At 43.2% G+C, this 15,800-nt stretch overlaps 1 protein-coding gene across 1 annotated transcript in view; it reads left to right on the top strand.

The window, feature by feature from the left end:
- The window catches only part of SLC39A13 (solute carrier family 39 member 13), a 32,738-nt gene that overhangs the window by 12,908 nt on the left and 4,030 nt on the right, over window positions 1-15,800 (top strand). The window contains exons 2-7 of the mRNA XM_063289739.1: window positions 2,499-2,801; window positions 3,682-3,795; window positions 6,481-6,602; window positions 7,591-7,743; window positions 12,105-12,194; window positions 14,790-14,840. Coding sequence (XP_063145809.1) covers window positions 2,531-2,801; window positions 3,682-3,795; window positions 6,481-6,602; window positions 7,591-7,743; window positions 12,105-12,194; window positions 14,790-14,840 — 801 coding nt within the window. The 5' untranslated portion in view covers window positions 2,499-2,530. The remainder of the gene's footprint in view (window positions 1-2,498; window positions 2,802-3,681; window positions 3,796-6,480; window positions 6,603-7,590; window positions 7,744-12,104; window positions 12,195-14,789; window positions 14,841-15,800) is intronic.

Consider the following 15,800-nt stretch of genomic DNA (forward strand, 5'->3'; position numbering starts at 1 on the left):
AGGTATAGTTTGTGTCTTCCGCGGTTGTCATGAGGAAGGTGCGGTGCGCGTGTTCGGCTTTCCCCGCGAGGTGGATCCACCCTTGTAGCGTTTCTGGGTCGTCGCGGTAGAGGGCCCATTGGAGTACGTCGCGGTTGAGCCCCCTTTTGAACATTTCCAGCAGGGTGGTCTCGGACCAGTCGCTGACCTTCCCCGCAAGGGCTTTGAACTCCAGGGCGTAGTCTGGAACAGTGCGTGTGCCCTGTTTAAGTCTTTGGAGTGCGCTTTTCGCCCTCACTTTGGCTAGGGGGTCTTCGAAGTAGTTTTTCATCTCATTGATGAAGGTGGGGAAGTTGGCGAGGGCGGGGGAGCTGGACTCGTACAGTTGGACGTACCAGTCCGCCGCCCTGTCTTGTAATTTGATCGCCACGGCAGCGATCTTGTCCGCTTCGGAGTCGTAGGAGTGTCCGTGCCTCCCCATGAACTCCCTGGCATTCGTTATAAAGAACGACAGTTTCGTGGGGTTCCCATCAAAGAAGATGGGGAAGTCCTTTGGGGCCCGGGCGTTTTGCGCAGCCCTTCCTCTCGCTTCCCGGCCTGTGGTGTCGTCCGCCTGGGCCGTCTGCTGACCTTCATCTGGCCCGTGGGGGTTCGGTGCTTCGCTCGGGGCGTGGGCCTGTGCGGGGACGTCGTTGGGCGGCGCGGGGGGCATGAGCGACTGAAGCATGGTCCGGAGTTCCTTCAGTTGGGTCCACATGGCCGCGAGTTCAGCTCGTGCTTCCTCGTCCACGGTCCGCGCCGCCGCTGGGGCCGGTTCCGTCGGTGTGTCGGCGGAGGTGGGTTGCCGGCGGGGTTCATCCTCCCTCTGCCGTTGGTCCGCTTCCTCCGCCGTCTGCTGGGTGTCTCCATCGTCCTCCTCCGTGCTGACCGCCGTTGGGCTGTCGCTCCACGCCTGTTGCTGGGGTGCGATGTGGGGCGCGGGGTCCTCCGCTGGTTTCGGAAGGTATGTTGCTCCCTCCCGCGGTCGGGTCGCCTCCGTCGCCATCTCCCCTTGGGGTTGGAGCTGAGGCTCGGGTCGGGTCGGGTGGGCGTCCATGGCTCCGGGAGTCCGCGGTGCCTCTGGCCTCGGTCGGTCCTCCTCTGCTTCTTGCCGTGCGGCTCGCCCTCCTTGCCCGCGTCGCTCCGGCTTCATCTTTCTGGTCTTCTCGCCGTCTATTCCTCCCGCGGCTCGTTGTCGTCCGGTGGGGCTCGGCGAGGCTGAGTTTATGACTCTCAGCTTTATGTCATGCGCTGCCTACCTCTGAATAATGCTCAGACACTGGTTCGGTGGAACAGGCTCTGGTTTATTCACAGCGCAGGTACAGCATCGGGAAAAAAGCTGAGAGTGACAGGAGCGTGCCGGTGCGGGGTTTAAATACCCCGTGCCGGTCAGCGCCCCCTCACTCGCGGTCACGTCACCCCCCTTTGTCCAACACGTTGACCTGCCGGTGGGTGAGGGGTTGCGAGGCCCCGCTGGCGTTCTGGGATCGCCCATCATCGGTTTCTCTATTCCTCCGGTGATTGCTGTCAGCTGGGCGATCTCCGTTGTATTAACGCTAATGGCTTGGGTGTGCTCCGTGATCCGTTTAGCTATTGTTTCTTGACCTTTAGTCGTTGTGAGTTGATGGCTACTTATCTTGAGCCCCTTCCCCTGTTTCCTTGCTATTGTCATGTGTGCCATTGCGCTGATGACTTCAGCTCAACGGCACTCATGACAGTTTCTCAGCTGAGCCAATAGCATATCTCTTTATCCAATGTTCTTTCTTCAGAAGTAAGAGTTTTTCCTGGCAGATGACAAGCACATACAATACTTGGGGATGAGTGTGCCCCACCACCATCTTTATTACAGTTCTGTGGCAGGTTGGATATAGTGTATGTTACTTTGCTGTGTTGACTAAGGAAAAAGGGCTGTTGTTAACTAAGGAAATTGCCATAAATTAGGTGCAGTCCCAGTTACGTAGCATGACTAGCTTTGAAAACCAGATAAATGTAGATCAGCCCCATCCCATTTATTTTCAAATCTACTTATGAAATAAAATAATTCAATCTTAATCTTTTAATCTCTCCTCACTGCAATCCTGATCTAAATATTTTGTAAATCACATTTTACATTTTGAAACCATTAGCATAATTGTTAATTATGGGGATGAGATCTTAATTCTTTTGGATCTTTAAAAGTCCCTCAGTGTCTCCTCAATTAGCCTTGGAGGCAAGGGCACAAGGAATTAGCTCATAAATATTTTTATTTGCTTCCTTGATACATACAGTCAGTCAGGAACTGTACTAAGTGAGATTTCCCTATTTAAAGTAAACAAAACTGTAAGTTAACCTTAGTCTCCTTGAAGTAAAAAAAAAAAGAAGATAAACAATGGGAGCAAGGAGAATTAAAAGCTTTGAGAGGTGATTTTCAAGTTACTGATAGTAGAAGAGAAACATAAATATGGGTATAGAATGGCTAATCTTTTCTCTCTTGCTTTCAGGGATTAGCCCGCCAGGCTGATACCACACAGTCATGATGGGGGAAAGGTCGCTTCTGCAAGGAATTCTCTCTTTCCTGTTGCTTAATATTGTCTGTCAGGCCCATGATCTTCCACTGAGCCAGGCAACCCGAGGGACGAGCTCCCTATGTGAAAAAGATGCTGGGTCCTGGGGAGCTGTATTCAGTGAGGAACGCCTAGATGCCTGGACCTGTTCTATGATTGGTTCTGTTATGGTGGGACTGAGTGGGGTTCTTCCCCTCCTGTTCGTTCCTCTCGAGACAGGGGCAGCACTGAAATCGGAAGGTAGGTCAATTCTTCAGCCGAGCATTCCTGTTAGGCCTGGCTCTCATTTGCGACTGTTCTCCCTGGTCAGTGAATGCCAGAGCTGGTATGTATTTTTAATGCAGTAGCTGAGTACTATTTGTGGCCAGGAAATGCTGCTTCCTGAAATATAGTGACAATCTTTTCTGTCTTTTAGCAAGGTAACTTCAGAGCTAAAGGTGAGGCCCCATGTTTTGTCCAGTGAAAAGTCTGAAAGTCACATTGGACCTTCACCCATTGTACTTTATCAGGTTAACCAAAATTTCACAACCCAAGAGGTAGAATTCTCTGGTCTGCTTAAAGGAAGATGAGGAATTGTTTTGCATGTACTTTAGCAGTTCGTATCATTTGATTTCCATTGGTTATAGGAATGAGCAAAATATTAGGCAGAAGATTGAAGCCCTACTCTTTGACCACAAGGAAGCCACCTAAGTGCCTTCTCAGTGGCTTTTGAGATTTTCCCCGACAATGCCCACACAGTTTATAAGTCTGGACATCTAAATAAGTGGGTATGTTAAATCAATCAGGGTATTAACTTCTGTAGCAGCTGATTGGATCTTTGGAATATCCACACCCTGTTCATTTGCCAGAGGGCCAGACATCTACTATCTTGCTTTTTTCTATTGGCTCAGCTCACAGATGGCAGTTTTGCTGCTCTCAGAAGTGCAGTTGGCAAGGACTTCCAGCTGGCAGGCACAATTTAGAGGTTCAAAGTATTTCAGTGTTTTGTTGGAAGCAGTGGATCTACACTAAGCATATAGCAGCTGCCTTTTTGTATACAAATGTCCTCTCAGGTTTGTCATGAGTAGCAGAATAAGACCAAGCCAAGCCCTGCAGTGACTGGCTGCTATTTCTTTTTCAGAGGGATCCCATCGAATGAAGCAGCTGTTGAGCTTTGCTGTTGGTGGGCTTCTGGGAAACGTGTTTCTCCACCTGCTTCCCGAAGCTTGGGCCTACACTTGTAGTGCTACTGCAGGTAACACCCAAGCCTATATCAAGGTGATGAGGCAGGTCACAGCCATCTGTTTCATCACATCTGTGAAGATATATTGTGGATTCTGGAATGGATTCATTCTGGGGTTGCAATCATAGAAAGGCCTGGTATGGCAAAAAGATCAAGCACAGCCAGTGTATGCCTGTAGGTACAAGAAAGAAAAATAGGGACAAATTAAGCACAGCTCCTGACCCCCATGTGCTTCAACACTCTTGGATGGGGAGGGAGTGAAGCTCTATAATTAACAAATTGATTAATAGAAGTGTGGTCTTGTGACCTGTAGCATGGTGGAGCATCATTAAGAGAGGCACCTGTCTTTGTGTTGCTGTCTGCTTTGAGTTTGCAGGGGTTATCTTTCCTGAAAGTGTCACCCCTGGTGACTCTTCTGGAATGTGTCTCCATTTGTCTTCTTATCTGGCCTCTGGGCTTCATCATCTCACACATATCTGCCTGTCATGCTTGCTCGGCTACAGTCAACCTGAATCGAGAGCATGAAGCTGACTGTAGTCCATTTAATCAAAGGTACCATTTAAGAACTTGCCAGGGTATGGCAGAAGAATGCATTAGCTACTTCAAGGTGCAGGTTTCTTGCTGTGCATACAATTTAAGAAGACTTGGCTGCTGAATTTGCAGCTTTGAACATACATGGTTATAGCCAGAACTATACATGATCCTTTACTCAAGAAATCCTAGTCTTGTTCACAGACTAAAGCATAAAAGACACTCGCTTTCAGGATTCAGGCTTTCAGAAAATCAACGTTCTATAGCAAAAACTGGATTGGCGGAAAGTCACATAACTGGGGGATCTAGGAAGAGAAATAATTAAATACACAGTAGTGGTCAATGGCTTAATAGCCAGAAGGAAACAGAGTTATGCAAAGCCACAGGCCCTTAACTTTTTTTTACCAATTAATCTCCTGTTTCAAGTGATTTACTGCAATCAAAACTTTTTTCAGAAAGGTGAAAGCCAGTTTTTTTTCAAGACTGCAAACTCCATGCTGGATGCTACATTATCAGTACTGTATGTATGTTACACACAATTAGGCCCTTCTCACAATCCTTATTATAGGCTGTGGTACTTTCATTATAAATAGGTCATAATTTTTCAAATCATGTGCATCTATGGGTACCTGATTATTGGGCATTTTGATGAAAAAAAGTTACCTTTGAAAGGTTATGTACACCAATACACTAAAGCAGTGATTTCCACTTTTGGTTCTCAGAAGTTGATTGGCTGTAGCTAACACAATCCTTTATCATTAGTCAAACTAGCAGTGGATGATGGGATTATACCAACATGTGAGAAGCCAAAATTATTGATCTTCTCTTTTTGATTTTGAATTATGTAGACTTTTAAAAGCTCACTGATTTATTTTACATTTACAACTGTGAGTATGTAATCAGGATTTCTTAATACAGATTATTTTTGGCTCTGCTGTAAGATTTCCAGCGTATGCCATCTTCTTACAATCAGAATTGCCAATCAGACTGTGTTGTGGGTGGACAGACTTTTCAGCCCTGAAAGGTCATACAGTTTATCCTTGCTTACCGACTGCCTCATTTAGTGACCATTCGAAGTTACAGAGTTGCAAAAAAAATAGCTTTGTGACCAATGGTCACATTTATGACTGTTGCAATGTCCTGCGGTCACATGTTCACCATTGTTTGCTTCTCAATTAGCTTGTGACAAGCAGAGTTAATAGAAAAGGCAGAAGTAAAATCGTAAGTCACAGGACGTTTTGCTTAACGACCAAAGGGAAATGAGGTTGTAAGCCTGTCGTGGTCACGTGATTTTTCACGTAGCAACTGCAGAGCTTAGCAATGGAGTTGCTGGTCCCACTTGTGGTTGCTAAGCGAGAACTACCTGTACAGGTTTGTGGGTTGGCGGCAGAGGCCACATTTGCACAATACTTAGATGCACACACTTGTGAAACCCTTCAAATGCATCTTGCCTCTCTCCTGCTACCAAGCCACTGCAGATGGTTGTTTTCCTACTGCTATTAATGGAAAATTAGTAATCTGATCCCTGCCAACTAGCTGATCATGTGATCCCTGACCAGCCAGGACCAGGTGGCCTAGTTTCCTGCCATTAATAATAGCAGAATCCATTTTCTGCTGGTCAGCTGATCATACTGAGGGGGAAGAGCAGGTTTCCTTACAGCTTCAAGCCCATGCTGCTTAAGGCTAATGACATGGTTACCCATTGATGGTACAAATCCATGTAGTTTTATGTTTATGACAATTCTTGCAGCCACAAGTGCTTCATGGCCCTTTGTAAATTCAGCAGTAATTCATTGGTACATTGCAATAGATAAATTTCTTACCCAACTCTTGAGTGCCAAATATTTTATTTTTCCTTGACCAAGGCACTCTCTGATGAATCTCCTAGGAGGTAACATAGTGAGAAGAGGGTATTTTATGTTGCAGGAATAATAGCAAGTATTTTTGGTTGCATTATTTGTTCCCTGGGGTGCGGGAGCTCTAGGATTTTGTTCCTCCTCTAGTACCCAGCTTGCCTTTTGTGACCATAAAGTAATGGAACATGCCCTCTACAGGATCAGATTGCTTGGGGATGCTGAGAGCTGGGAAAAATCATCCTGTGGACTCATGATTTTTAGGCATACAGTAGGAACTGATTGCTCTACTTCTTCTCCCCACCCTTACAAGGAGAAGGGCAGAGCTTCCAACAGCAGAAGCTTCTGGGGCTCTGGGTGATCATTGGCTTACTGACCTTCCTGAGTCTGCAGAAGATGTTCCCAGATAGTGAAAAACAAGGAAGTACCAACTTGGTGAGTGGACTGTGGAAGGAGCACTTGAATTCACTTTAGATAACGGCATGATGTGCTGCCCTTTGCTCCGCATGACACTTTATTCCATCTTTCTCTTAGAAGCTTCCTTAATAGTTTAGGAATTCAGTGTATAAGAACTATGGGGGAGAAGAAAGGCATCATTTTATTGTGCCCCACAGGAATCTTCTGCTAATATGAAAAGCCTTACACGCCATGTTGAATGTCTCTCTTTCCTGTTCCTACCCTCTGCTTCTGCACTGAGCATAAACTGTGCAAATAGATAGGGTTTTTTTTTAATGTATTTATTTGATTTATATTACCACCCCTCTCCCCCAATGGGGGACTCTGGGCAGTTTACAATAAAAAGGATAGTAAAAAATCTAAGCCTCAGTCACAGTTTAAAAACAGAAATAAGTTCCTGAAAGTCATATGTGTGTATCTTACAGCTTTGCAGTGCTTCAGATTTGATGCCAAAAATAGGCTTTACAGGGCAGAAGGAAGCAGGTGTAGCACCTGTTTGCCGCTCTTTAAAGCACCCACATCGTTGCCTGGGGTCATGTAGCAGCTTTGGAGGACAGCCCCATAGAAAGGCACAGTTGCCTTTAAAGAGTTGCAGGCAGATGCTACATTTAGGCCCCTGTGCACTCTGAAGCATCTTTTGGGAAATGAATCCAAAATCCTACATCACCATAGTGTATACATGTCTTACAAATTTCAAAGCAGTAATTTTTCAGGGTTTTTTTTAATGATTTTTGGGGTGGAGTTAGAGAGACTGAAGCAAATTATATCAATTTTGCTTCCACAGCAATGTGTGAAATATATAAATGTATGTTTAATTTGTGTGACTCTACCTAAACCTCTCACCTAAGTAAATATTCATATGATAGTACTTTGTTCGTTGCATTTGAAATGGGATGTTATAAAAGGAATAAGAGAAATCTCTGTTTGATGGACATGGATAAAGATCAACCATTTCTCCATGATTTAGGTCAGTGATTGCAGACCAGCTACTGAAAGGATTCTGAATGGGAGCAGCTCCTCTATGCAAGATGCAGACACTCCAGTCCAAAGAAAGAAGTTGGGCGCTGCTCATTGTAATGGGTCTTCTCATTTACTTTCACCATCAGCTCAGAAAATCAAGGTAAAACATTTGTTGATGGGCTCTAGAGATCCATGGCCCACAGAGAGATGTAGTAGGCCACTTGAGGAGAAACACTTCAAAAGAAGTCATGGCCTGCTGAAAATAAGCAAGTGGGACAGAATTCTAAAGAAGAGCAAAGTTTCCATTTGTTTTGCTTTGTACTATAAAACATAGAGCTGCTTTATATTGACTGAGACTATTAAGATACCCAGCCCTGTGTACTCCATTGTCAAATGTAGAGGTCTTCTCTGCTCCTGCTACCTCCTTGTATCAGAGATGCCCAGGATTGCATTTGAGACTTTGCATATACAAAAGATAGGCTCTGCTACTGAACTAAGGTTCCAATTCCATCTTAATGCCCCGGGTGCCTGGTCCCCAAGTATGCCCTCCTTAATTCTTCTTTCTTTCTTTCTTTCTTTCTTTCTTTCTTTCTTTCTTTCTTTCTTTATTTATTTATTTATTTATTTATTTATTTATTTATTTATTTATTTATTTATTTATTTTCTATCCCGCCTTTATTATCTTTATAAATACCTCAAGGCAGCTAACATACCTAATATTACTTCCTCTTCCTATTTTCCCCACAACAACAACCCTGTGAGGTGAGTTTGGCTGAGAGAGAGTGGCTGGCCCAAGGTCACCCAGCTGGCTTTCATGCCTGAGGCGGGACTAGAACTCACAGTCTCCTGGTTTCTAACCCACTGCCTTAACCACTTGGCTCTAATGCTAAGTCATGCTAAGTCTCATAATTTAATTTAATGCTAATCATAACGGCGTTCCGTGTAGTCATGCCGGCCACATGACCACGGAAGTGTCTACGGACAAACGCCGGCTCTTCGGCTTTGAGACAGAGATGAGCACCGCCCCCTAGAGTCGGACACGACTGGACTTCATGTCAAGGGAAACCTGTACCTTTACCTAATCATAATTTAATAATCATAATTTAATAAAAATAATAATTTAATCATTTAATCATAATCATAATTCAATTTAATGTTAAATCTCATGCTAAGTCTATACAGGTAGTAGGACTAGGGAGTGATTTGGATTCAAAGGGGAAAAGATGATTCGCAACACACAGGGACATGCACATCACACCTGCTGGCATCTCCTTAAAGAAGCAAAAGACACATTTGATTTAAAGAGTTTCCAAGAGGGGTGCCATGTGCATCCACACAGGTATCAAATTCTTTTTTTCTCTTTGAATTCAGATTGTTGGACAGCCCTAATGAACAGCTAATGCCTGGATTCTAACACTGTTTTTTTTCTGAAATCACTACAGTAATGTTACTTTCCACAGTGCAGGGATTCTGTATTCTTAAAAATACACTTTCCAATTGAGGAGAAAGGAGCCAGGTCATACATGCTAAGGGATAAGCCTAGATGCTGTGTTTCTGTTTGAAAACTGGCAGGGGGCACATTATCAGAGCTATGCCCATCAAAACAGAGTAACACTGCATCCACTGAATTTTATATTTGTGTGTTCCTAGGGACCATCATTTAATTCCATGTTGCTGTTTCCAAAGCAATCTGTCTCTTTATTCACAAATTCAAGTTCAAACCTTTATTCATTTCTTTATTAAAATGTATACATTTATATTATGTAAATTTACATTTAGAAAAAATAAGGGTTATATATCAAATCAGATCTTTATTATGATCATAGACCAGCATAAGGATTATATAATACAAGTATCCATATGTATATACAATCGCATGCAAAAGTTTAGGCACCCCAATCAAACTGTATGATTCACTGGATCCCTAAATGAACAGAAGCTGACACAACCTCTATATGGTTCAAAGCTAAATACAACAACTTCCTGCAAATTTGAAAGCATAATTCCTCTTCATTTGCAGTCCAATTCAGAATAAGACAGCAGTGAATATGGCAGGTGCAGAAGTTGGGTACTTTTAGACAGTACTTTACAACACCTCTTTTGATAGAAATAACAGCTTCCAAATGTTCCTGTAGCCAACTAAGGGTCTTTCTATTCTTTTGGAATTTTTCCCTACTCTCCCTTGCAGATCTTTCCTAGCTCAGAAATATTCATACTGCAGGTTTCCTGCATTTTTGCTATTTCTGTCACAGTGTGGTGGGGTTCTTTTTGAACTGGAAGTGTATTGTGCTTTTGCAAGGGTGGCAATTGACACAGAAAACAAGACAGTGAAAGCTTTTTTTTTACTATTTACAGTGAGGCTATTACAACAAATATTTACAGCACAGTCCCAGTGTTCACCCAGTGTCAGGTTTCCTCCTAAGTCTCTCCCAGAGACTATCCCCCTCTATCCCTCCTGCTCCGTCCCCTTTTCTCTCTGACTCCCTCCCCTGTTTCTGGGCTTGGCAAGAGAGTGTGAAAAGAAAGGGGCTGGAATTTACTATAGTGTGCTCAGCGTGGCTTGACTTTCTCCTACTGCTTCTCCATTGGGGGAAGAACCTCTCATGTTCTTCTGCCTAGTCCTTCCCCAGAGACCAGCACTTCTCCATGATAGCTGATTCCTTCCTTCCCCTTGGTGAAGCTGCCGCCTGCAGCCAGTCGGGTCCCTCCTTCCTGTTCTTGGGTCTTGGGTGGAGCTCTCGTCTCTCTGGGTCTTCACTTCCCTTCTTCTAGGAAAGCCACTCCTGGACCTTTCTTCTCCCTTCCCAACCAGCAACCAACAACTGCTCTGCACATTTAACTTCTCTCTCCAACTTTTCTCTCGAGCCACTCTGTTCACTCAGTGCACAGACATTCTCTCTCTCTCCCCTCTCCTTCTCTCTCTCTCCCTCCAATTTTTAGCCAGACCAGCAGCATGTCCCTCAGCAACTGAGGAAGTGGGGGTCCCCCAGGGTTCTACTCCCCAATGCCTACATACCAGGCTGGAGCAATGGGACTGCTGTCTCGACATCTCACCACACCAGCCCTGGCCAGCAGCCTGGTCAGCTCATCAGGTCTCGTGACAGCACAGCAGCCCTTCAAGGCCAGAATTGAACTGCTTTTACCCTTTTACTCACACCAGGAGAACAGTAGCCAGGCCAGGTCGTTAAAACCCATATGCCACAATCTCTCCACAGATTTTCCATAATACTCAAGTCTGGGTATAATGAAGGCCATTCCAAAACCTTTATCTTTCTTTCCTGTAAGTGACTTATGGTTGATTTGGACATATATTTCAGATCATGCTGAAATATCCAACTTCTTTTTAGCTTCAGTTTCTTCACTGACAGTGAGATGTAAGTTTTAGAACATGCTGATATTTAGTTGGAACCATTCCACCTGGACAATATTTCCTGTGCCACCCTCTGCCATGTAAGCCCAGAGCATAATTGTTGGCAAGGTGTTCTTTCCTTCAGGTGTTTCTCTTATGTGCTTGTGGCTGAACAATTCACTCTTTATTTCATCAGTGCAAAGCACTTTGTTCCAATGTTTCTGGATTAAGGTTTTCTTCTGCATGACTTTAATGATGAAGTTGAAGGAAAGATTTCCTTCTGACAAATCTTCCACACAGATCATTGTGGCTGTACTGTGAACCTCTGACAACTACTCCAGTGTTACCTGAACTTTTAAGCAGATTGTTTGCTCTGATACATGGATTCTGTTTTTCAGAATATCCATTTTTTAATAGTGTTTCTCCCAGTTGAAATTGCTAGCTGGAATTGGTTAGAGATTTGTATAGCCTTTTTCTGCTTTGTAAGAGTGAATTATTTTCATTTTCAAATGTTCAGACAGCTGCTTAGAGAAACCCCATGGTTGCTGGAAGTAAAGATGACAACCATCACAACTTGAGAGGTTAGAAGGATCAAAGTATTTGTTTATCTGTGATACTGATTTCATTTTCCTTGTAGGTAAACACACTGATCACCTTTCTGGGCCTTATTAACAACTTTACAGTTAGGAAAAAAGTAGCACTGAATCCGCTGTAAGGTTATCCAAGTGACTGCACTTGCCATGTGCATTGTTGTCTATTTTGAATCTGTAGACAACAGCTCCTAAATACTTAGAATATGTTCAGATCTGTGGAAATATATCATGTTTAGCTTTGTACCATGAAGTGGTTGTGTCAGCCTCTGTTAACGCAGGGATTCACTGAAGCATACTGTTTGACTAGATGTGCCTTTTCATGCACTGTACATACATACATGGGAATGTCATTAAGCTGTGCTTATGGTATCTATGGTAAGCAACATTATGCAAAGCAGCATTTATGCAACAGCTAAACTGTGTGTAAACTAAAACTGGGAGTAAAAGACGTATTTTCTACTTTATTTGTGAATATGACCACCTCTACTGGTTAATCTTTTGTTAAGTTTTAATCCTGAAGCTTCTGAATTCCTTCCTTTTTGTTCTTCTTCCTCACCCCTCCTCCTTTGTCCTCGGCAGATGAGTGGATATCTCAATCTTTTGGCCAACGCAATAGATAATTTCACACATGGCTTGGCAGTGGCAGCCAGCTTTCTGGTTAGCAGAAAGGTAAGTTCCCTTCTTTAGGAGACTGGGCCTCCTTTACCAACAAGAAGATGGTATTAAAAGACAATTGTCCTCCATTCCGAAGTATAGGACTTTTCTTCCATTACTCTTAACACAAATGTGCTAAGAATTCCATCTCCATCCAACAGTCTGCCAATTTTGAATGTCTACTGCTACCTTTGGGTTATGGCTTGGGCAGCGCAGGGATCCTGTGGTGTACTGTTCACCCTGTTGTACAACAGCCTCTCTTTCTAAGCTACCCAGGATGACATATGATAGTGGACTATCCTACACTTCTTGTTTTGAAAGAATTCCGTGTCCACACTGAGGTTGTGCAGTCAGGAGTGGCTCAGGATTGCATGTCCACAATGACCAGGGCCTAGCCCAATTGGTTCTGGGCTCATCTCTGCAGGATGTATAGTGGGTGTGATATTTGATTGGTGCCTGTGTTCTGAAAATGGAGGAGCTGTTTTAACTCCATTCTCATGGACAGATTACTGTCTGGTCAGTTTAGACTAATGGCTGCTATAAACCACCGCAGAGTATTGGTTTCCTGAATATGTTTGGGGAATTCCTTGCCTTCATTCTGGCTCTCTAGTTAAAGCCTTGGCAAATCTGTGAAACAAGGAGATGGCCCGGGTGAATTGCCCTCTTCCCAATGAAACACAGTAGAGGAGGATTCAAATGCAAGTGGAGGAACTCTTAGGACAAACTGGATCGCACATGTCATGGAAGACTTTTTTGAGGCCAATTGATAATGCTACTCCATGGCAGTGGATGCAGAAAGAAGGCTGACCTGTCTGCTTTTGAAAAGTGTCCAAGAACTGTAGTGAATACAAAATGTGGCAGCTAAACTGCTATCTGGTTGCAAAATACATGAATCATATGATATCTGTCTTAAAAGATGAATGCAGTTTGTCACTTGCTTGCTGGGTATTGCTCTTAAAGTCCTAAGCAGCTGACAGTCTGACTGTATCTCCCTCTGTGAAGCTGGTCTATCTGACCTTTTCCTATGTGGCTCCCAGACTATGAACTATGTTCCCAAAAAGGTATGTTTGACCCCCAACTCTTCCAGTGTTGGGAAAATGGTCCATCTCTTCCACCAAGCTTCAACTGGTCCAGAATGAGGTGGCGCAAGCAGTAATGGGCATGCCTCAGTATCCCCGTGTAGCACCTCTGTTTCATGAGCTGCACTAGGTACTGGTTTGCTTCTGGGTATGATTAAAGGTGCTGATTGCTACCTACAAAGCCCTACATGGCATAGGACCTGATTACTTGAGGGACCTCCTATCTCCCATAATATCTGCCCACCAATTCGATCCTTCAGGGTTGGTGTGCTCTGGGTTCTTTTGATTAAACAATGTAATCTCTCAGGACCCCAGAAGCGCACCATCTCTGTAGTGGCATGTGCCTCTGGAACAAGGTTCCCCCTGAGGTCTGGATGGCCCCCACTCTGCTGTTGTTTAGAAGAGCCATGAAGACCTGGATTTTCACCCAGGCCTTTGGCGAGGGAGAGTGAGACCCCTCACTTCATCCCACTTGCAATCTTCTATCTTTATTTTTTATTGACTTTATTGTAATTTCTTTGATTATTGTGAGCAGCCCAGAGTCAATCAAGTGGCATACAAGTTTAATAAATTATTATTTTGTTATCTGAATTGATTTCAGTGAAACTGTTCTTAATTTTATCATTGCTTTTAATTGTCTTTTTTGTTTGTTCACTTTATAGTATATATTTTTAATTTTGTAAGCTGCCTTAACTTTTATATGGAAAGAAAAACAGAATGCCCATTTAATTATATATAAATAAATACAATTTCTGCCCCAAAGACTACATAGGATGATGATGATTTATTTGATTTCAGTGCCACCCGGATGAACTCCAGACGAACTCTGGGTGGCTTACAGTGTAAAAAAGTAAAAGGATGTGACAGCCAAGCTTGGGTGATGGGGTAGCACATACATGAAAACTCATTGACACACATATACTTAATGCAACCCATCAAACACACAGTATTCCTATAAGCTCATTCCTCTCCTCCATACCCCTTCGTGAACAAATAACTTGATCCAGGTCATTGCCAGCAGCAGGGAAACAGTGACCTGATTCCAGTCAGTCAATTGATCAAATAGTCACCTGGCTGGCAAAGCCCTGATTGTTTCGTTTCCTCTTGATTATGGCAAGGGAAAACCACTGATTTGTGCCTGCTAGCTAGCTGATTATGAGGATCAGCTGGCCACTGAGAAAATATGAAGAAGGCATCTTCAGGCTTTGTTGTTTATGGCTGAGGGCCACATGTGGCCTGTGGGCCAAAATTGCCTATCCATACTCTAGTAGAAGGTCTGTATAATATTTAGTAAACAATTTCAGCTTTTTCCCCTGTTCCTCCTTAATACTTATGCCAAAGCCTCAACGTTCCACTTGGATGTTTCCTATAGGTACTTTAAGTGCTAACACTACATAGATCACTGTCTGAGGTAAAAAAGCTGCTTCTTTACTTACCCACAGATTCCTCAGAAAGGATCATGTATTGCTGCTATTGCTGCTGTACTGAGCTATAGAGACTTCTCTTAGCTAGTTTCTCTCCTTGATTTTAGGTTGGACTTCTTACAACCCTGGCAATTCTTCTACATGAAATACCCCATGAGGTGAGTGGGTCTGGAATATGTGTGCTGGGTAGCTGAGCAGGTGTAGAGCAGAAATCCTGTGTGCACGTGCATGGCATTAGTAACACAGAATGCTTTGCAGACTGATGTAAGCCAAAAGCAGAGAAACCTTCTCTTCTGTTCATAATACAGTGTGAACACTAATAGTGGAAGAGAAGGGAGAGGCCAAAGATGAATGTGAACACATCTAGATCCTTTTGCTTCCTCATTGCCAAAATGATGGTGATAGCAGATAGTGAATATCGCTTAGCATCCCTTCTTATCAAGCAAGCAGAAGAGCTGTCCCCTTCTATAAGGCAAAAAACATGTTCCCAATCTGGTGCTCTCCAGATATGTTAGGCTACACCACATCTAGATATTTCAATGAATTTAGAGGGCACTAGGTTGGAGAAAAGCAATGCACGGCATCTGAGTTTATGCTTTGTCATTAATTACCCCCTTCAACTCTGAATCTTGGAATTTATTAAACTGTATGTATTTATTAAAATGTTTCAAGCCTATCTTATCTCAGTAAATCTTAGGATGAGATACAATCAGTGGAACAATTCAGCCCAGCAAGCATAAATTGGAGGGGAGGGGGAAATCCATAATCAGAATAATTTCTGCATAGTATCAACATTAATAAAATAAAACAATACTAAGCCACTAAGGTGAAGATTTGAAATAAAAATCCAAAGGATGAGGTTTGATACAGTGACTAAAAAAAAGGGAAAAGCCTTTAAGTGCTACTTAAATATTTGCTCTTAGTGCAAAACTTATGCAACAGTAATAACAACATTGACAACAGCAGCAACAACAGCAAAAAGGAGAAATAACAGCATAGACGAGTTAAGGATTACTATGTTATGTACGTATTTTTATGTATGTATATATATTCTTTTCCTTTTTTCTTTTTCTGTTGTTTTCCTGCTTATTTAATAAAAACAACAAACAAACTGCTAA

Source organism: Candoia aspera, chromosome 1 (genome assembly GCF_035149785.1).
Source record: "Candoia aspera isolate rCanAsp1 chromosome 1, rCanAsp1.hap2, whole genome shotgun sequence".
NCBI lineage: Eukaryota > Metazoa > Chordata > Lepidosauria > Squamata > Boidae > Candoia > Candoia aspera.